At 45.3% G+C, this 23,009-nt stretch overlaps 1 protein-coding gene across 4 annotated transcripts in view; it reads left to right on the top strand.

Annotated features, from left to right (window-relative positions):
* The window catches only part of MTR (5-methyltetrahydrofolate-homocysteine methyltransferase), an 819,135-nt gene that overhangs the window by 48,880 nt on the left and 747,246 nt on the right, over positions 1-23,009 (top strand). For all 4 annotated transcript variants that reach the window (XM_033935789.1, XM_033935788.1, XM_033935790.1 and 1 more), the window contains exon 3: positions 7,500-7,589. In XM_033935789.1, the coding sequence (XP_033791680.1) occupies positions 7,500-7,589 (90 nt within the window). The remainder of the gene's footprint in view (positions 1-7,499; positions 7,590-23,009) is intronic.

The raw sequence follows: 23,009 nt of genomic DNA, 5'->3' as shown, positions 1-23,009 counted from the left end.
GTCTCTGTGTGTGGGTTCACTGGTGGCTGGGGATATTTCTTTGTGGGCATGGCCTCCTGCGTGTTCCGCCCTTTTGCTGCTTCGCTCCACTCCTTTTTGGTGGTGGGCTGTGTGAGCCTGTGGCTGATTTTTTATGGTAATGTGGGTATTATAGTATGGGCAGGGACCTGCTATAATACCGGTCTTATGGGAAGACCTTTGCCTGGTCTGGCCTTGGTTGGCCCGCTTTCTTTTGGTTTTGACGGTTGAAGCGGGCTGATGGCAGTAAGTAGCCGAATTGTCCTGGCGTGGGGTGCATTAGTAGGGGCGCCATTTGGTGTAGGTTACGGTGCCTGGGACCGCGGTGCCGTGTCTTTCCGCTGAATGCGTTGCGGTGCTCGGTTTGCTGGTTTGCCTTTTTCTGTTAACACGGTCATTGGGCCGGTTTCCACCTGTGGTTGCTATATTTCAGGGCTTTCTACCTAGCGCATCTCTGGCTGCTTCTGGGGACATGGCTATTTCACTGTCCTTGCAGTTGTTGGCAGGGCTGCCTTGTTCAAGTGCGGGATATGTGGCTTCCTCTTACTAGCGCAACACTTGTCGCTTGACGCAGGCGAGGCTGCTTGTGCCTATGCTATGAGTTGGGCCTTCCTTTTGATGTTTTGTTGCTTGTGGCGCTGTTAGGGGGGTCCTATGTTTTTCCTCTTTTCTTTCAGTCGTGTAGTCCTTGGGGACTTTGGTGGAAGACTTTGTCCACATTTATTTGGGGCACGCTGAGGTCCTGTTTCTGCAGTTGCGCCCGCATAGATTCTGTTTTACGTTATATGAGCTCGCATTTCATATCTATGGCTCTCGGCGCCTTGCCGTATACTCTCCCCTTTAGTCTTTTTCACATGATTGACGGTGTCTCTCATTTGCCTATGGGCTTCTTCTTTATGTTTCCAACCTATTTTCCTTTGGGTCTTGGGGTGGTGCACGAGATGTCCCTGTGTGCTGGTTTCATGTTCTCTATTTTCAGCATTTCACCCTTTCTCTGCAGGCTCCTTTATGGACTTTTGGGTTCTAGAGCCTATCAGCTTGGCACAGCTATATCACGGCCTCCAGCTGTAGTAGACATGCCAGTATACCGAAGTCGTCTAACTGAATGGGCGCTTGATCTGGCCACCTGGCACAGGAGGGTGACTCCGTGATGAGACCAGACCCTGTTATCATGGGAGAGGGGACATTGAAGGTACCTGTTTCAGTGTACCCTTGTACGACTCTATGCCTTGTTTGCATGTTGCCCCAACGATTTCAACTTCCTTTGCCGGGCGCCGCTAGGCTTTGGGGTGTTCTGTCTCCCTCCTCTTCCTTACGATACAAAATAAAAAAAAATATATATAAAATAATAATAAATAAAATAAGATTTTTCCCTCCTGTCCTTTGGCAGTTTTCTAGAGGTCATTGTTCCCCTATAGAGGACACCGAGATTGTTTCTCTTCTCTCGCATTGTCACAGGCCTCTGTCTTTCTTTGATTCTGGCTAGTGGCATTTTCATGCATGATAGTCCGGCATTTTTTCACCTCTTGGGGTTTGGTTAAGTTTGGTTATTATCTCGGTATCTCCTTTCTCTCCTTCCCTTGGGGTTTGGTGCTTTGGTTGTACCTAGCCTTCCCTTTTTCCTGTGCTTGCGATTGTTTCTTTCTGGCTGACTTATTTCTCTGTTTGTGTGCCTGGGACTCGAACAGCTGCAGTTTATGGCTGGTTTGTCTCCTAGCCAGTTCTTCAGCGGCCATTGGTGTTTATCTACCCTGGTGCACATGTTGTGCAACGGGGACTTAGTGGCGAGCAGTGCACTTTTTAGCCCACTGTCTGGAAACCACTTTCCCGTTCTTCCTTTTCCTATGGGTAGAGTCTCCTGTGCCACACTAGGTATGGTATCTCCTTTCTCCCTTTTCTGATGCGAAGGGGTTTCTCTTGCGGATGAGTCTCCTGTGCCGCTCTTTTGGGGTAAAAAGGGGATTCTCTTTTTGTCTCCTGTATTCCGTTTTAAGGATTCCTGCTGTGCCGGCTGGCGCTGGGATACCTGTTATGAGGAGTGCATGTAAGATTTGGCTTCTCCTGTCTTGTGGCTGGCTTGCACGCCCTAGACACGGTTGGTCGGAGAGGCGGTCGCTCTGGATGTTGCTCCATTCAGTAGCTGTAGCTATTTGTTTCGATCTATCATGGGGATCTTCTTACTGTCTTACCCTACTGGTCTGGTTTGCCATTATACTCTTTTTCAAATTTATTCCTCACATTAAATATGGGTTCATGCGTTTTGCTCAAATTTTCTTCATTATTGCTTGAGGCTTGCCCTTGGTGGCCTTCCCTGGAGTGGACAGCATGCTCCTCTATGAGTTTTGTGATGGCTCTTTGGTGTGGGCACTCTCAGGTGGTTTGGCGTATTGCTTGGGTCCGACTATGTCTCTCTCCAGGGTCAGTCGCCACCATCACTGTCGCTTTGGGCATCATCTGTGGGGCTGTTGCAATCAACATAGGAATGGCCTGCATGGGTGCTGACGGCCACTGCAGGGGACAAGGTTGATCTTGTTCACTCTTCTACAGCGGGTAGCCTCCGTTTATTCTTTCCACGCCTTCCTGGTGGACTCATCTTTCTTTCTTCATTTTATGGATTTCTGGTCCGTGAGGCTAGCTGGGTCTAGCTGACTCTCCCTTTTCTCTGGGTTTTGGGTCGGTTGACCTTGGTATCTGCTTACCTGTTTCTCTTACCTTGTTTTCTGTAGCCCATTCTGTGGTGAGGGCGGTTCTTCCGGACTTTCTCTTTACCTCTAGTTTGTCTCACTTGTTGGTTACCTCTGAGCGAGGTTTCTCTGCATGTGGTCCCTTCCTTGCTGGGCTGTTTTTTTGCAGCATAGCCCAGGTAGGTGGACTTTATTCTATACTCTCACAATGCATATGATCTAGTTAGTCTGTACGGCTCTCCTTGGACCTGTGTTTGTTTCTCTCCAGTGGTTCCGACTATTCACGTTTCCATTGATTTAGTTCCCCTATGTCCCTCTGGCTTTCTTTGTGATTTCTGGAGTCTGACGGTGCCCTTTGGTGGGCCTCAGCTGCTAGTGGGGGGAGCCTGGCTTCATTCATGCCTTTTCTGTAGCTTTCTATGTGTGGGTGTGTGAGTCCTTTTCTCTTTTTGGTGAAGATTTCTTTTTTCATGGTTCCGCAGTTTGACTCTTTTCGGAGGGCTCTTGGTTTACTACTTTGAGATGGCTCTACTTTGGGTTGTGACCCTTCTCTCTTTGTGTTTCCATACTCCATGGCCTACACCCTTGCAAGGGGATGGGGGTCATAATGCCGTTGTACAGGGCCATGGTGAGACCTCATCTGGAGTACTGTGTGCAATTCTGGAGGCCACATTACAGTAAAGATGTGCGCAGAATTGAATCGGTTCAACGGACGGCCACCAGGATGATCTCGGGGCTCAAGGGTCTCTCGTATGAAGAGAGACTGAACAGATTGCAGCTCTACACTCTCGAGGAACGTAGGGAGAGGGGAGACATGATCGAAACATTTAAGTACCTCACGGGATGTGTCGAAGTGGAAGATGATATTTTCTTTCTCAAGGGACCCTCGGCCACAAGAGGGCACCCGCTCAAACTCAGGGGCGGAAAATTTCATGGCGACACCAGAAAGTATTTCTTCACAGAGAGAGTGGTTGATCATTGGAACAAGCTTCCAGTGCAGGTGATCGAGGCAGACAGCGTGCCAGACTTTAAGAATAAATGGGATACCCATGTGGGATCCCTACGAGGGTCAAGATAAGGAAATTGGGTCATTAGGGCATAGACAGGGGGTGGGTAAGCAGAGTGGGCAGACTTGATGGGCTGTAGCCCTTTTCTGCCGTCATCTTCTATGTTTCTATGTTTCTATGGGGTCGGTTATAGTGTGCTTTTTCATGAATGTCGTGGATTTCCGGTGGACTCGGGGCCTTGTGGGCATAGCAGATTCATTCATCCGTAGTTGTTTGGGAGTCTTTAAGTGTCACCTCAGTTTGGTACTCTACACTCCTTCTGTTCATAGTGGGTCTCAGCAGCTGTGGTTTCCTCAGCATTGTGCTATTAGCTCCTGTTTGCGCCTGCTCACATGTATTCTGAACTTAGCCCCTGACTGCTTGTGGGGTTTCTTCACTCTTTCCTTTCCTTGATCTTCTGCTGCAGATCGGGCATTGTAGGGGCGGTTTTCTCCATTTCTTGGTTGTTCTCTGTATATACACAGTGATGGTCTGGGTGTGGAGCTTTTGCCATGACTGTCGGTAGGTTGGCAGTGTTGTGGTGATGTTTGTTTCCCTCCCTACATTAGGACTGCTTTGCTACATCCCACTAGTCTCTGGATTCATCTGCTGTTGATGACAAGGAAGGAAAAATTATGTTCTTACCTGTTAATTTTCTTTCCTTTAGTCACAGCAGATGAATCCAGAGCCCCGTCCTGTTCAGTATTCGTGGCTCTGCGCGTGGTTTGACACTTTTTTGTGCTGGAGTTGCCTTTTGGGTTCTTTGAGTATTGTTTTTTTGTGTTTCATGTGTGTGGGAAAGGAGTTTCTTATAGTTTTGTTTTTGGATGCTCTGAGATGACCTATACTGGTTGGCTAGGAGGCTGTGAATCCAAGAAGGCTGAGGACAACTCAGTTCTCTCTATCTCCACCTGCTGGTTGATGGATGTAATCCCACTAGTCTCTGGATTCATCTGCTGTGACTAAAGGAAAGAAAATTAACAGGTAAGAACATAATTTTTCCGTTTTTTGGGTGGGGCAAGGATATTCCTGTAGAACGAAGTGTTTCATGAGGTAGGTGGGTGAAGCACTAACCATGGTCTTATAGCAAAGGCATCTGAATTTGAAGATGATTTTTGCTTCAAGAGGGAGCCACTGCAGTTTTTTGACAACAGCTTTGTCTATAATACTTCCATACTGCAGAATTTACTTTTTTTCTTGGTTCAGTATCAGATAGATAAAATTTGAATCTGACTGAGACTGATTTGGATGAACAGTAAAGGCATATAGTCATGCAAACAATTAGTAAAGAGAGCTCAGTCTTCATAGTGTCTCAGTGCAGAGCTGCATTAAGAAGCTGTGGGGTGCAGCTGTTCCCACAAAATACCTCCCTTATATTCAATTTTCAAATTCTTAATTAGAAACAGTGATGAAGTTTTCTCATATCAGACATTGTTTTTGGGTGCAGCTGTTCCCCCTGATCCAGCAGTGCCCTCTTCTTCCTGTCCTCTTCTGTCTAGCAGCACTGCTTATTTCCTTACTAGCCAAGTTGTTTCCTGGAGAAAAGAGCAGTGTAAAGGTGTGGAGTCACAATTGGTTCACACTATTCTCCTTAAGGAATTCTGTACAATTGTGTAGCAGAGAATTCTGCAGTTATTGTGCAGAATTCTGTTCAATACCAGCATCAGGTCTATTTCCCCCTCCCCTCAAAGAGGAGGAGGAAGCGACCCAATCTGCAGTGGTTCACTTGCTGCTGCTGCTGCTACTACTACTACTTATCATTTCTATAACACTGAAAGGCATACGCTGTACACTTCTTCCTCCTCCTGCTGCGTGATCTCTGCGGGGAAGGTGGAGAGCCAGCTACAGGAGTACAATGAAATTGGGGGAAGGGAAGAGAAATGTGACTGTGCTATTGGGGAAAGTGAGGATAGACAAAAGTGAGTGTGCCATTGGGGGAGGGTGGGGAGGCTGAAGCTTGAAGAGGGAAATAGGAAGAAATTTTGGGCCTTAGGATGGGGAATTCTGTTCAAGAACACTGCAAATAAATATTGCAGAATTTTTCAAAATTTTGTGCAGAATTCTCCCAAGAGTAGCACTGCTAATGACTTGACCAGTCCAGCCTCCTTCTAATATAAGTTCCTGTTTCTGAAAGAGGGGACTAGCTCAGAGCCATCAATGGTGTGAACTGAGGGCAGATCTGCGCCTTTATGCAGTCTTTTTTTTCCCTCTAGGAAGCTGGATGGAGGGGAGGGGAAGGGAGGAATGAAAGTTGATGCACCAGATTGGGCCTTGTGCTCAGGGCTGCATTTACTTGAGGAACCCCTGTAAAGCTGAGCCCAGGGCAGCTGCCTCATTTGCCCTTAGGTAAATGTGGCCCTGTTTTCATAGTTGTAGTGGTGGTGATGGGTGCAGTGGCCCTTGCAAAACCAAGGAGAACAAAAATCTCTGCAAACAAAATGCAGAAAAAACCCAGCAGAGACGACTGTCCACTGATGGCAGAAAGGATATTTGAAGAAACCAAATGGTCAATGTAAATCTTTATTGAATAGTGTGACCATATGGCTCCAGAAAAAAGGGGACAGATTGAGACATCCGGGTTTTACTTCCATTGAAAGGAACCAAGATGTCTCAATCTGTTCAAGTGATTCAACACAAGCCGGGTCTCGGCTGCAGTGGCCTGCCTTGGGAGTCTAAAAACATACAATTAAATAATTATAAACATATAAAAACATCAATAGATTCATTAATTAATACAAAAAAAATTGATAAAATATCGAATGGTGTCTACCTAAATAAAGCTAAGGAACAATAAGCTCATATTTATATTAAATATTTAAATGAAAATAAAGTATATAAAAAGGTATATTCATATTAATAAATAGATATAGAAGATGTAAGTAACATATCAAATGCACAATGAATATCAAATAGTCTCATTGAATATAAAAGGAATCTCAAAAGATATAACAAGGATCTGATAAGATATTACTTCTTAAGTTAACTGTAATAGCATAATGAATGGAACCATAGTAAATAGGGAAAGCATGCAATGGGAACTTATATAACTGGGCATGCTATCTACAAGTACTGTAATATAAATAAAAAGATTAGACGATATAAGTAAAACATACTGCGTCCCTCTTGATAGTGGATGTCCCTTCCACTAAATGAAACAATAACTTTTAAAACACCAGTCACAAATTTCCTGATAAGAGAATAATATGTAATAATGAACTACAAAATAACAGTAGGAAAACATAGTTATTACACTGAATGCTACCATACAGAACAAAATTGAACTTAATAAAAAGTAATTGTGGCTGAAACATGGCTCGTGTTGAGTCACTTTATTGAATAAAGACTTTTACATTAAACATTTGGTTTCTTCAAATATCTTTCTGCCATCAGTGGACAGCCATCTCTGCTGCTGGGGGGTTTTTTTTTGGTAGTGGTCCTTGCACCAAATTTTAGACTTTGGAGCAACCTAGGGCTTGAGTTTTTATATCCCTCATTCTTGGTGGTGTCTGAATCTTTTCAGAACTGGTGCAGCTACTGTAGTGGAGTTTCTCCTTATCATTTATTTTTATTTAGTAGCGTCCTCTTTTATTTCTTTATTTATGTTTTGCTGTTATGCATACAACATGTTTGCAAATGTTTCTCTAGTACCCTCTAAAATTTGGTATAGTGAATTAGAAACTAGAGAGTGAACAACATTGCTATTGTGGCTGGATGGAGGACACCAGTGCTCACCACCTCCTTGTCTTTGCAGGAATACTTGCAGTCTGGAGCTGACATTATTGAAACCAACACTTTCAGCAGCACCAGTGTTGCCCAAGCTGACTATGGTCTGGAACATCTGGTAAGGAATTGTAGGAACTCAGACACACTTCAGGAAACAAAAGAAGTCTTGGAGCTGTCTTCTTGTTCCAGACACTTGTCTCAGACACACCCCACTACTAAAGAAATACATTCACAGCACACCGTGCATGGTCAGTTGCTTCTCTTTATTCTGATTAGCGTACACTCTTATACACTCATAGGAAGAGAGGTTATTCAAAATAGAAAAGGACGCTTCCAGTGCAGGTGATCGAGGCAGACAGCGTGCCAGACTTTAAGAATAAATGGGATACCCATGTGGGATTCCTACGAGGGTCAAGATAAGGAAATTGGGTCATTAGGGCATAGATAGGGGGTGGGTAAGCAGAGTGGGCAGACTTGATGGGCTGTAGCGCTTTTCTGCCGTCATCTTCATCTTCTATGTTTCTATAATCATACAATACATAAAGCTATCTCAGGACAAACCTTTCAACATAATAAAACCACAGTACCACATCAGACAAAGCATGACAAGCAAAGACAAAAACAGATTTGGGATTTGTAATCGTGACCCAGAAACATAACATAAGAATTGCCATACTGGAACAGACAGAAATTTTTGTTTTATAAATCTTTATTCATTTTATGTTACAACAAGTGTATCAAATAAACTCATTAGAAACTTGAATATACACACTTGATTAACTCACATATTAGCATCAAATTTAACATTTCTTTAGTTAAAATATTATGCAAGAAACCGAAATTTATATAATTCTTATTGAATATAATAATCCCCCACCCCTCCCTCCCTCCCAATTCAATAATACATAAAATCAACTTTATTGTGAATTCATTCAAATATTGATATATTATGTAATAATCAGAAATAAAATCCCACCCCATTCCCCTCTAATCAAATATCTTATCATGGGAAAAGTTAATCATTCATTACAAAAATCTGTTAACGGTCCCCAGACTTTTTGAAATTTACTCACATAACCTTTTTGCGTTGCAATGGTGAGTTCCATTTTGTATATATGACATACAGAATTCCACCAGAAATTGTAATTTAACCTGTCATATTTTTTCCAATTATATGTTATTTGTTGTATTGCTATTCCAGTTAAAATAAACAGAAGTTTGTTGTTACTTGACGAAATTTGACTTCTTGCTCTCATAGTTGTTCCAAATAAAATAGTATCATATGTCAAGTTTTCTAACATCCTATTAATTTGAGGCCAAATTGATTTCCAGAATGATAAAATAAATGGACAATAGAATAAAAAGTGATCTAATGTCCCAACTTCAACATGACAATGCCAGCATCTATTAGACTTAGAACTATCTATCTTTTGTAAGTGAACAGGGGTCCAAAAAGCTCAATGCAGAAGAAAAAACTAAGTTTGTCTCATAGATGCTGACACTGTACATTTTAACCTCCAAGACCAAAGTTGTGGCCATTGAGATGCATTAATTTGATGCTTTATCTCAATGCTCCAAATGTCTCTAAGACCATTTTTTGGTTTTTTATTTACAAATCCGGATATTAATTTATACCACTGTGCGGCTCTATGATCCATTGAATCCATCTGAAAGCATAAGAATTCCAAACTATGATAATTAGTAAGATTTTTCCATTCAGGGAACCCTACCTGAATGGACTGCTTCAATTGCAACCATCTAAAATATTGTGATTTATTAAGATTAAATTTATGTTGCAATTGTGAAAACTCCAGCAACTTACCAATTTTTATTACATCCTCCAAAATACGAATACCTGCTATCATCCAATGCTTCCAGATGATTTTAAAACCGCCAATTTTGATCCTGGGGTTTAACCAAATCGTTTGAGTTGTTGATTTACTTATTGGAATAGGAGTTAGATTACTTATATATCTTAAAGTTTTCCAGGTATCCATAAATATTTTATGTTCTTTATATAACCTTGGCATTGTGATACTAACTACATGATTAAGACGCAAGGGAAACATAAGTCTCCATTCTAACCAGAACCAATCTGGAATATTATCAGTGGGCTCTGGGAGGATCCAGTATGTGGCACCCGGGGCCCATCATTTTTTGACACCCCCCCCACCCACCCTCCATGTAAAAAATATTTTTTGTAATAACCATGAAACGGTATAAATGGTCAGAATAGAAACAGGGAGTGAAAATATTCTTTTATTGAACCTCATATATGTAACCATTATTCAAAACATAACATAACATAAATTATGTCTGAATTGTCATGACATCAGAAGTACGTATGGAGTAGTTGCAGGTGATGCTTGGGACAGTTCTGATTGTGTTAGTTCGATTTTATGTGTTTTTTGAATAGAAGAGTTTTTGTTTCTTTTTTGAAGTCTGTGGTCGAGGTCAATAGGTTGTAGAGTTGGGGGTCGAGAGTTAGGAGGTTGTCGAACAGTTTTTTCTTTTGACGTTTTTGGTTGGAGGGTGTGTGAATGGTGTGCGAGTTCTCCTATGTCTGGTTGAGGTGGATTTAATTATTTAGCTGAAGAAATTAGTTACCCCCCCCCCCCCCATTCCACACACATTAATTCTCTTCCATTTTTGTTTCCATTATAAAAAACACTGATAAGTTCCCAGAAAAAAAATACATTAAAATAAGAAGTGAAAACAAAGGCCCCTACAGATGAGAACATAACATAAGAATAGCCTAACTGGGTCAGACCAATGGTCCATCATGCCCAGTAGCCCATTCTCATGGTAGCCAATCCAGGTCACTAGTACCTGGTCAAAACCCAAAGAGTAGCAACATTCCATGCTACCGATCCAGGGCAAGCAGACACTTCCCCATGTCTTAATAACAGACTATGGACTTTTCCTCCAGGAATTTGTCCAAATCTTTCTTAAAACCAGCTAAGCTATCTGCTTTTACCATAACTTCTGGCCACTTCATTTTTAAGCTTAGATCTTTCCTTCCAAACAGAGACCTTGCTAGATGTCAAATACAACACAAAAGGGAACTTCACACGGACTTAGCTGTGCAGGAAATGTGAATCTCCTCATACAACCACCTATAGTGCAAAAATGTGCAAAGGTCTGGTTTTTTTTTCTTTCGATCAATAGATAGCCTAATGCCACACAAGCAGCACTGTTACAAAAGGTCAATGCTAGGGTTAACAAAGTTTCCTTCCTTGGACCACAAGGAGATACTGACAAACCACTGGAAGAGATCCCAAAACAACTACCTAGGCACAATACCCAAAGACCCACTCAGTGTGTGAACCAGTTGAGTGGAGTGGACTAACTGGGGGGTGGAAATGGGCCCGGAGTTTGCTCTGGAGAATTTCCCAGACCACCTCTTCCTCTCAACATATTGACACACTGCCACCACCACCACCACCACCACTAGGAACATCTCACTGGGTAGGCCAGCAATGCTTATAAACTTTATAAAACACATTATTATATTTTTTTATAAAGCACATATTTTAACTGAACTCTCTGACATCCTCAGCCTTTCCATTCACAAAAATAGAAGGAAGAAAAGTTCCCATATCCTGCTGTCTCATGTCCCCGGCCTATACAATATTTTTCTTCTGCAGACCCTTCAAAAGTCTGACCAAATCCTCATTTCACTTGCATTATAAAGTACTGAGGATGCCATCTCTCCCCAATCCCAGGTCCTAAAGTCTGAGACAGTAGCGCAAACTGCTCGATTCAGGAAGAAAAATTTCGATTCAGCCTATTTAATTGGTTTTTCAATTCGATTTTTCTGCCCAGTTGGGTGATTTTTTTCAAAAATCCTGGTGGGTTTTATAGCTTTTTCACCCCCTTTGTCTTCTCCTAACCACACTGGCGCTGTGGTGTAAATAAAATAAAGAAACAAAAAGGACTTTTCCTCTCTCTGTTAAATCCTAGCTCACGTTTGCCGTCTAACACCAGCTCTGGCAGGATACACATTTCAAATCTGACATATTGTAATCACAAAACAGAAAATAAAATTAATTTTTCTACCTTTTGTTGTCTGGTTATTTTTCAAATCTTGTTGGTCCCAGGCTCTGGTTGTCTTCTGATAACTTGCTTGCCAGGGTCTCCTTCTTTCTTCATGCTAACCATCCATCTGCCATCTCTGTCCTCCCTTTCCATTTCCCTTCCCTCCCCAGGAAGTCTGGTATCTTTCCTTTTTTTCATCTCCCTTCACAGATCCACCTTTTCTTAACTACCCTTTCATCCGGCATCTCTCCCTCCTTCCCCACCACCCCAGGGCCCACCATCTCTCCCTTTCTTTTCCCAATTACCCTCCTATCCAGTATCTCTATCCCTCCTCCAAACCATCCCTTGTGTCCAATTTCTCTCCCTTTCTGTTCCTTCCCTCCCTAAATCCCATGGTCCATCATCTCTCTCCCTCTCCTCTATTTTCAGACCCATTATTTCTTCCCCCCCAAAGTCTGGCATATGCACATCTCTTTGAACACCCCCTTCTTCTGTGTACTTCTACACCAGGGTCCTCCCAAAGGCCTGTCCCCCCCCCCTTGAAGGCCTGCACCCCCCTTGAAGGCCTGTCCCACCCCCTTGTAGGCCTGTCCCCCCCTTGAAGGCCTGCCTCTGTCCCCCCCCGAAAGCCTGTCTCCCCCCATGAAGGCATGTCCCCCCCTTTAAGGCCTGCACCCCCCCAGAAGGCCTGCACCCCCCCGAAGGCTTCACCCCCCCCAGAAGGCCTGCACCCCCTTGAAGGCCTGTCCCACCCCCCTGTCCCCCCCCTTGAAGGCCTGCCTGCCTGTCCCCCCCTGAAAGCCTGTCTCCTCCATGAAGGCTTGTCCCCCCCTTTAAGGCCTGCACACCCCCCGAAGGCCTGCACCTCCTTGAAGGCCTGTCCCCCCCTTGAAGGCCTGCCTGTCCCCCCGAAAGCCTGTCTCCCCCCATGAAGGCATGTCCCTCCCTTTAAGGTCTGCACCCCCCTTGAAGGCCTGCACCCCCCCGAAGGCTTCACCCCCCCAGAAGGCCTGCACCCCCTTGAAGGCCTGTCCCACCCCCCTGTCCCCCCCTTGAAGGCCTACCTGCCTGTCCCCCCCTGAAAGCCGGTCTCCCCCCATGAAGGCTTGTCCCCCCCTTTAAGGCCTGCATCTCTCCCTGAAGGCTTGTCCCTCCCCTTGAAGGCCTGCACCCCCACCAGAAGGCCTGCACCCCTCAGAAGGCCTGCACTCCCCCCGAAGGCCTGCACCTCCTTGAAGGCCTGTCCCACCCCCTGTCCCCCCCCTTAAAGGCCTGCCTTGCTGTCCCCCCCATGAAGGCTTGTCCCCCCCCCTTTAAGGCCTGCATCTCCCCCTGAAGGCCTGCCTGCCCGCCCCACCCGAAGGACCGCTCGCCCCCCCCCCCCATCCAGACGTCCGGTTCTTCCCCTCTGGCCTCCCCGCACCATTTAGAGTACCGAAGCAGCCTGCAGCAAGATCGCGATGTCAGCGATCTTGAGCTGCTTGTGCTGTCCTCCGCCGCGGCCCCGCCCCCCTCCTCTGACGTCAGTGCAGATGTATCGCAGTGACATCAATACTTCCATCTGCTTGCATTGGTGGCATATTAGCATCAAATCTATTTGTTGCATGCCTTCTGTACCGATGTTTTCAACCATGTTGACGCAGATGTATCGCAGTGACATCAATACTTCCATCTGCTTGCATCGGTGGCATATTAGTATCGAATCTATTTGATGCATGCCTTCTGTACCAATGTTTAAACCATGTCAATGCAAATGTATCACAGTGGTCAGAGCCCTGCCATTAGGCCACTTGATGCATGGCCTTCAGGGCGATACAGATTGTCATTTCTGCAGCGCATTGCCTTTTCAGGCACTCACGCTTCGACACCTGTGGCATTTTTAATACCATTGTTGTTGTACGGTTATGGTGCTTCCTTATCATCATTGGACATCGCTGCTGATTAAGACTTGATGCTGTTCTACATTGGTAAAACCCCACCCTACGGTTCCGTTGATACCCGCTCAGTCAGGTATCAGTACATGATTTGAGATTGCAGGAGGTTCACTTTTTCTGTAGACTGATCTCTACTTCAGTGTCAGCAACCTCATCCGTGCCAATTAGCCTGAGCATAGTTCTCATAAGGTGCAAGGTACTGCTTTGGAGTCTATTCTAAAACGTCGCTCTCCTTAGTATCGGCGTTCTTTAAACACATCAACGCCGGTGTCATCCTTCTTTGCAGGTTGTGTTCCTTATTGGATGTGCTCAGGCCACTCGTGCTCCTGCACTGGGTGGGGAGGAGAGGAGATGATGCCCTGAGCGGGCTGGGCTGCGCTCTGAGAGTGTGCAGGCTGCTTACACTCCTGCACTGGGCAGTTCCCGTGCTCCCCGTCACGTTTTTCTTCCACCGAGGGATGACCCACTGCTGAAGCCAACTCCATGTCCTGCTCCGTTCCTGCCCAGCGGCATGACATTGCGTTTATGTACCGGTATAGGCCACCCCATTGTATGGTCCAATTTCCTTTTAAGAGAAAATATCTTCTTAAAGAGGTAGTGAGATTAGATGCTACTGTTTGCCTAGTTCAGGAGACTTATTTTAAGAAAAGAGATGAGCGTCTGTTAACATCTAGAGATTTTCCCATTTGGGTATTTGCCTCTGTCATCTAAGAAAACAGCAGGCACTGCTATTCTCATTTCTAGGAGAGTTCAGACTACTATCTTGGCTCAGGTTATAGATCCAGTGGCAGTATGTGTTAATATACACAGTAGCTGGTTCCTTTTATAATTTTGTTTTTGTGTATGCCCCTAATGAAAGTCAGAGAGCCTTTTTTTTTTTTTTTGCTAAGCTTGAGGAGCAATTGGGAGGTCTTCCAATGGGTCATTGGGTAATTGGAAGTGATTTCAATGTTACTCTATTTTCGCCTTTAGATATCACTGGTCAACAAGCATTTTGCTTCTGGAGTTCTGTCACCCTTACCTTAACAAGAGCCACATGCTGACTCTAAATCTGAAAACAGTTTTCATCTATCACATTTTAAATTATGCGTCAGTTTGTGTTTATATCATTTTCATCATAATGCTACTGTGAAGTGTCGGTATTTTAATAATAATAACAGTTTATATACCGCAATACCGTTAAGTTCTATGCAGTTTACAATAGATTAAGCGAGGTACAAATTGATTGAATTTAAGAGGGGGGAAGAGGAGAGTTAATAGGACCGGAAATGCATTGTTGAGGAGAAAGAGATTAATAGGACAGAGGAATCACTATGGAGGAGAAAGAAGATGAGTGGGTCAGTTGTCTAGATTCTTTAGGAACAGTTGAGTTTTTAGACGTTTTCTGAATTCCTCATAAGTAGTGGGCGAAAGCAGTTGATCTAGGTCTTTGCCCCACAATGCTGCTTGATGTAAAAGAATGTGTTCATGGTGTTTTTTCAGTTTACAATCTCTAACTGGGGGGGAAACGAAGTAGGAATGAGAGCTTCTCTTGTGTCTGTTGGCAGAGAAGGAGAAAAGGTCAATTATGTATTTAGGGGCAAGTCCATTTAGCGCTTTAAAGCAGAAGCAGGTGAATTTGAACTTTATGCGTGCTTCCATCGGTAGCCAATGTAACTGCCGGTAGTAGGGTGATACATGATCAAATTTCTTTAGTCCGAAGATTAATCTGACCGCTGCATTTTGCATTAGTTGTATACGTCGCATATTTTTTTTGGAAATAGCTAAGTAGGCGATGTTACAGTAGTCAAGTTGACTTAGTACGAGGGATTGGACCAGGGTTCTGAATGCCGACATATCGAAATAAGCTTTAATGGATCTGAGTTTCCAGAAAGTGAAGAAAGGGTGGTTGATCGCTGGAATAGTCTTTCACTTCAGGTCATTGAGGCCAGCAGCGTGCCTGATTTTAAGGCCAAATGGGATAGACATGTGGGATCTATTCACAGAGATAGGTAGGGAGGGTCATTGGGGTGGGCAGACTATATGGGCCGTGGCCCTTATCTGCCGTCTGTTTCTATGTTTCTAAACCCTTTCTGATTAAGGAGTCAACCTGGTCTTTCATGGTTAGGCATTGATCTAGAGTTACGCCTAGTATCTTTATGGTGGGCTGATGGGGTGATTAAGTTCATTGATGCATAGAGGTGTTTTGGTGTCAAACGGATGTGGTGAAGCAATGAAGAATTTTGTTTTTTCTGAATTAAGTTTGAGCTTGAAGTTTGTCATCCATTGCTCCATCATGTTTATGGCTTCTGAAGCCTTGGGAATAGTTTCCGAGAAAGAGTCAGCAAATGGGATTATAATTGTGAAGTCATCTGCATAACTGAATAGTTTTATCTCCAGCTGAGTTAATTGCAAGCTCAGTGAGGACATGTAGACGTTAAATAGCAATGGAGACAATGGTGACCCTTGTGGCACACCGGATGGATTGATCCAGGTATCGGAAAGCTCATAATTGAAGCGTACCTGATAGGTGCGGGATGTAAGGAAGCCACGAAACCAGTTCAGCACCTCGTCTTTGATACCAATGGCGTCTAGGCATTGTAGCATTTTCCTGTGGTCTACCAGGTCAAAGGCTGAACTCATATCGAATTGCATAACCAATGCATTGAGGCCCCTGCTAAACAGTAGGCGCAGGTTGTCTAAAATAGCTGCAATTACTGTCTCCGTACTGAATAAAGGTCTGAAACCGGATTGGGTTTCGTGTAGAAGAGAGAACTGATTAAGATAGTCCATCAGCAGGGTATGTACTAGTCCCTCCATGATTTTTATAATAAACGGAATGGATGCTACCGGTCTGTAGTTGGTTATTAGGGCTGAGGGTACTTTGCGATTTTTTAGAATTGGGGTTATTATTATGTGACCGTTATTAGAGAGGAACTTCCTATTTTTTAAGTTGTGGGCCAGGTATTGTAGCAGCAATAATTTGAATTGTAATGGTGCCGCTTTCATAATTTCTGGGGGGCATGAGTCCAGAACGCAATAAGTTTTAGAGTATTTGTTGTATTGTTTGGTGTAATCACTCCATTTTAGGTCTTGAAAGGAGCTCCAGGTCATGTGTGATGGTATGTCATTTCCTTGGGTGTTAGCTATTTGATGATCATTAGGGTCGTTTGTTGAGCAGTAGTTTCTAAGGTTTTTAATTTTTGAATCGAAGTGCAGCGCTAAGTTATTTGCAGAGGGTAACTTAGTGTTGTGTGTGGGTATGGTGTATCGAGTGGTGTCGAATAAATTCGTGACCAGGTTGAATAGCTCTATTGTATTGATTCCTTGCAAATCATTGCAAGATGAGTTAATTTTAGTGGAGTAGAATGCTTTACGTTTGTCTTTTATCATTTGTTTGTATATTTTTATAATAGCTCTCCATTTGTTACGGTCTGCTGATTCTCCTGTTTTTTTCCAGGTTCTTTCCAATCGTCTGGCTAGTTGTTTTGTTTTTAGAAGTTCGATGTCGTACCATTTGTTATATTTGTTTGCATTGCTTTTGCTGTTACGTTTGGGGGCCATTTTATCTAGAATGGATGTGCTGGTTATCATCCAGTGATCCCAGAAATCGATTGGAACCTTCTATCTCCGTTTGCAGTTCGTAGTGCGACCAGTATTCTTCTGGATTAATATAGTCTCTTGTGTGGTGTTCTCTTTTTATCATTGGACATGTTTTAGTTTTACTATAAGACCAAATTAACTTGAAATAATAAGTAAAATGGTCAGACCAGATATCGTGGCACCAGGAGCCTTGCGGTAGAGAGATGACAGGGTCTGGGATTTCCTTTATGGACATGGCTACCACATCTAAATGTTGACCTTTTTCATGTGTTTGTGTGGGTAAAGGGAGGTTGTAGTTGAGTAGGGATAGAAAGTGTTTAAAATCTTTCGTGTTTGTGTTGTCCTCTTCATCTAAGTGTATGTTTATATCTCCTGCAATGACATTGTAGGAAGGACCAATTGAATTATGTAGGACAAATTCACAGAAGTCTTCTTTGGCTTTTGGCCAGCTTTTTGGTGAGACATAAAATAATATGCAGGATAGGGATTCTTCTGACTGGCAGTTGCTAATTTTGCAGGCTAAAATTTCTAGTTGGTCGGTCACTTTGAAATCTAATAATTCAAACTCAAAACCTTCTTTAAGAATAATTGCTAATCCTCCTCCTTTTTTTCCCGGGCGATTTAGCGTAAGAATTTTGAAATTGTGTGGTAGGTCAATTATTATTGGATCACAGATGTTAGATACACCGGGGAATCCCTCTGGGTGAACCTGGCCAGAGGAAATAAAAAATGCCTATACCTTGGTGTGGTATATAGACCTCCAAGACAACTGGAAGACAAAGATATAGAACTGATCGAAGATATAGAGAATATCACTTTGCTTGGGGACACAGTTCTGCTAGGTGACTTCAACATGCCCGATGCAGATTGGAACACACTCTCTGCGACTACCTGTGGCAGCAGAAGAATATTAACCTCCATAAAGGGTGCACGACTCAAACAAATGGTATTGGAGCCCACCAGGGACCATGCAATACTGGACCTGGTACTCACCAACAGAGACAGCGTTTCGGAGGTTTCAGTAGGGGATAAGCTGACCTCCAGCGACCATAACATGGTATGGCTCAACCTCAAGAAAGGCTTCTCTAGATCAAACACAGCGACGAGGGTCCTCAACTTTAGAGGCACAGACTTCGACCTCATGGGAGATTTTGTCCATCGGGAGCTGTATAACCAAGCAGAAACTGACAATGTGGAGACTATGTGGTCAACTCTGAAAGTCACCTTACACGAAGCTACAAACCGCTACATAAAAACAGTTAGCAAGCGCCGGAGAAACAAAAGACCCCAGTGGTTCAGCTCCAAAATTTCAAACCTCATTAAAGAGAAAAAAGAAGCATTTATTGCCTACAAACATTTCGGAAAGCGGGCGAAAGAAGACTATCTGGTCAGATCTAGAGCAGTCAAAAAGGCAGTCAGAGAGGCCAAACTCCGAACAGAAGAAGATCTAGCAGGGAACATTAAGAAAGGGGATAAATCCTTCTTCAGGTATATTAGTTTCAGGAAAAGAAACAAAGATGGGATAGAACGCCTTAGGAAATCGGACGGAAGCTATGCAGAATCGGATTCTGCCAAGGCATAACTACTAAACGAATACTTCTGCTCAGTCTTCACCTGTGAAGAACCGGGAGCCGGTCCGCAGTTATGGACAAGAAACAACCAGAAGGACCCGTTTCAAGATTTCGAGTTTACGCCCAGCAGCGTCTACTATGAACTTTCAAGACTCCAAATAAACAAAGCCATGGGACCAGACAACATACACCCCAGGGTCCTCAGAGAATTGAGCCAAGTCCTGGCAGAACCGTTAGCCGTACTCTTCAATCTTTCCCTACGAACCGGAAGATTTCCCTTGGACTGGAAAACAGCCAACGTTATTCCACTTCACAAAAAAGGCTGCAGGACAGAGATGGCAAATTACAGACCAGTGAGTCTCACATCCATAGTGAGCAAGCTTATGGAAACACTGATCAAGCAGAAACTCGACACAATCCTGGACGAAGAAAACCTACGTGATCCCAACCAAGGGCAGGTCCTGCCAATCTAATCTGATTGGCTTCTTTGACTGGGTAACTAGACAACTGGATGCTGGGGAGTCTCTGGACGTGATATATTTGGACTTCAGCAAAGCTTTTGATATTGTCCCACACCGCAGGTTATTGAACAAGTTGAAATCGCTGGGATTAGGGGACACACTAACTGCATGGGTTAGGGACTGGCTACACGGTAGACTTCAAAAGGTAGTGGTTAACGGTACCCCCCTCCAAAACGTCAGACGTGACCAGTGGAGTACCACAGGGCTTGGTCTTGGGCCCGATTCTATTCAACTTATTCATAGGTGATATGACCCAAGGGCTTAGAGGGCATAGTTTGCCGACGCCGCCAAACTATGCAACATAGTAGGCAAAAGCATTTTGCCTGACAGTATGATGCAGGACCTACTACTACTGGAACAGTGGTCATCGACTTGGCAGCTATGCTTTAATGCTAAAAAGTGTAAAGTAATGCACCTGGGTAAGGGAAATCCATGCAGAACTTACACACTAAATGGTGAGACCTTGGCTAGGACCACGGCGGAACGTGATTTAGGCGTGATCATGACATGAAGGCTGCCAATCAAGTGGAAAAGGCTTCCTCCAAGGCAAGGCAAATGATGGGTTGTATCCGTAGGGGTTTTGTCAGCAGGAGACCTGAAGTGATAATGCCACTGTACAGATCCATGGTGAGACCTCATTTGGAGTATTGTGTTCAATACTGGAGGCCACACTACCGGAAAGATGTGCGGCGAATTGAGTCGGTTCAGCGAATGGCCACCAGGATGGTCTCGGGGCTCAGGGATCTCACGTATGAAGAAAGGCTAAATAAATTGCAGCTGTACTTACTAGAGGAACGAAGAGAGAGGGGAGACATGATTGAGACGTTCAAATATGTCACGGGCCATATCGAGGTGGAAGATGATATCTTCTGTCCTATAGGTCCTTCGACCACCAGAGGGCATCCGCTGAAAATCAGGGGAGGGAAATTTCGAGGTGATTCCAGAAAATACTTCTTCACAGAAAGGGTGGTCGATCATTGGAACAGTCTACCTCTGCAGGTGATTGAGGCCAGCAGCGTGTCAAATTTTAAGAGAAAATGGGACATTCACATGGGATCTCTAAGGGAGTAAAGTCAGGGGGGTGGGTCATTAGAGTGGGCAGACTTGATGGGCTATAGCCCTTTTTTGCCGTCATATTCTATGTTTCTATGTTTCTATCTTCCGATAGTAGCCATGTTTCGGTTAGAAAAAGACAGGCTATTTGGTTGCTAATGATCCAATCATTAATTAGGAAGGCTTTATTCCTGACAGATCTAGTATTGAGATATGCACAGGGAATAGATGCGGATGTGGTAGGTTCGGTAGAGGTAGTGGTTTTGATGGGTTTTATTTGTCTTATTCTTTTTTTGAGGGTTCGTTGATGTCTTCTTTTATTTGAGATGGCATTAATGTGATTTGTTGTGTTTTCTTGTGGGTTAATGATGTGTAAAATAGATGGATCGGGGTAGTTGATTGATTGCAATTATGGGTGGAGAGAATTAATGTCTTCGATGTTGTCACTTAACAAGCAGATTAGTAAAATCAGTAGGAGATTCATGTTTGCGGTGTAGAGTATTTCTTCCTGATTCAGAAATTGTGTTGGTTTCCCTGCAGATTCTTGATTTATAGTTTGTATGGTTGTTTAGTGGATTGGTGTAGTTCTTGAAGGTGACCCAAGTGGCTATAGTGCTTAAGCAGTCCTACTGCGGTCACTAGTAATTACACATGCATCTAACCATTATACATGCCTCTAACAATTACACATGCCTCTAACAATTACACATGCCTCTAACAATTACACATGCATCTGACAATTATATATGTCTCTGGCGGTAACACATGCCTCTAACAGTTGCGCATGCTTCTACAGTTCTTAAGCAGTCCTAATGCAAATCACTAACGGTTACATATGCCTCTAACAGTTGCGCATGCCTCTACAGTTCTTAAGCAGTCCTAATGCAAATCACTAACGGTTATACATGCATTTAAAGCTCGGTCTGGTGAGGGGGGGGAGGGATTGAGAACCCTGGAAATTTTTGGACTTGACGAGGGACGCTGGGAAACTGTGGGGCAGGGAGAGGGGTTAGCTACCCTGTGGAGTAGGTGGAAGGAGAATGAAATCCGTGGGGTTCTTTGATTAATTATGTCTTGTTGTGCGCTGAGTTTAGATTGTGCGGTTCCTTCGCTAAGGACTCTTCAGAAAAGCACACACATTGATGCTGCGGATTAAATCTTTTTCTCCCTGTTAGGTCATGGGAGAGATGGAGCGGTGATCGCACTCCTCTCCTGAGCGGTCTGGCGAAAAGATGTCAGCCCGCTGCTTGAAAGCAATCTTTTTTCTCCCTGTTGGGTCGTGGGAGAGGCGGAGCGGTGCTCGCATGCCACTCCTGAGCTGACACTCTTCAATATTAATATGAAGATCTACATGCGGTGGAACTGTGACCAGGTGCCCTGCAGGAGAGGGGCTCCCAATACTGCTGCTGGTCTCGGTGAGCCGTTAGCACCGCTTCTTTTAAAGTGTTCTCCCCTGCTGGATCAGGGGAGGGGTGTAACTGTGTTCAGGTGCCCTGCTGGAGAGGGGCTCCCGATACTGCTGCTTATCTCGGTGAGCCGTTAGCACCGCTTCTTTTAAAGTGTTCTCCCCTGCTGGATTGGGGGAGGGGTGTAACTGATCAGGTGCCCTGCTGGAGAGGGGCTCTCGATACTGTTGCTGGTCTCGGTGAGCCTTTAGCACCGCTTCTATTAAAGTGTTCTCCCCTGCTAGATCGGGGGAGGGGTGTAATATCTCCAGGGCTCCCAGGCCACCTCTCTTCCTCCGGGGCTCGGCATATGAGCGAGCTCAGCCCCCCAGAAGCAGCCGGGAACCCTCCTGAACTGCGGCAGTTGAGCCGTTCGCCTGCTCCTGCCTTTTGCCTGCTCGCACCGCAGCTGATATCTCCAGAGCTCCCAGGCCACCTCTCTTCCTCCGGGGCTTGGCGTGTGATCGAATGCCGCCCCCCAGAAGCAGCCAGGAACCCCCCCTGAACTGTGGCAGTTAAGCCGTTCACCTGCTCCTGCCTGTTCCCTGTTCGCACCGCAACTGACACCTCCGGGACTCCCAGGCCACCTCTCTTCCTCCGGGGCTCGGCGTGTGAGCAAGCTCCGCCCCCCAGAAGCAGCTGGGAACCCTCCTGAACTGCGGCAGTTGAGCCGTGCAACAGCGGACCCAGGAAGCACATCGGGAGCCTGCTCCACCGAGGCGTGTGAGCGCCGCTCCGCCCCCCCCCCCCCTGAGCCAGCGGGGTTCTTCTTCAGTCAGTGCAGCAGCGGGCCCAGGAAGCACATCGGGAGCCTGCTCCTCCGAGGCGTACGAGCATCGCTCCGCCCCCCCCCTCCCCGAGCCAGCGGGGTTCTTTTTTCAGTTAGTGCAACAGCGGACCCAGGAAGCACATCGGGAGCCTGCTCCGCCGAGGCGTGTGAGCACCGCTCGCCCCCCCCCCCCCGAGCCAGCGGGGTTCTTCTTCAGTCAGTGCAGCAGCGGGCCCATGAAGCACATCGGGAGCCTGCTCCACCGAGGCGTGCGAGCACCGCTCCGCCACCCCCACCCCCCCCCGAGCTAGCGGGGTTCTTTTTCAGTTAGAGCAGCAGCGGGCCCAGGAAGCACATCGGGAGCCTGCTCCACTGAGGCGTGCGAGCACCGCTCCGCCCCCCCCACCCCCCGAGCCAGCGGGGTTCTTTTTCAGTTAGAGCAGCAGCGGGCCCAGGAAGCACATCGGGAGCCTGCTCCACCGAGGCGTGCGAGCACCGCTCCGCCCGCCCCCCAAGCTAGCGGGGTTCTTTTTCAGTTAGAGCAGCAGCGGGCCCAGGAAGCACATCGGGAGCCTGCTCCGTGAGCACCGCTCCGCCCCCCCCCCCCGAGCCAGCGGGGTTCTTC

This window comes from Geotrypetes seraphini, chromosome 3 (assembly GCF_902459505.1).
Source record: "Geotrypetes seraphini chromosome 3, aGeoSer1.1, whole genome shotgun sequence".
In the NCBI taxonomy this organism is placed as follows: Eukaryota; Metazoa; Chordata; class Amphibia; order Gymnophiona; family Dermophiidae; genus Geotrypetes; species Geotrypetes seraphini.
Note: the sequence above shows the minus strand (reverse complement) of the source record. Positions and strands in the feature narration are given on the sequence as shown.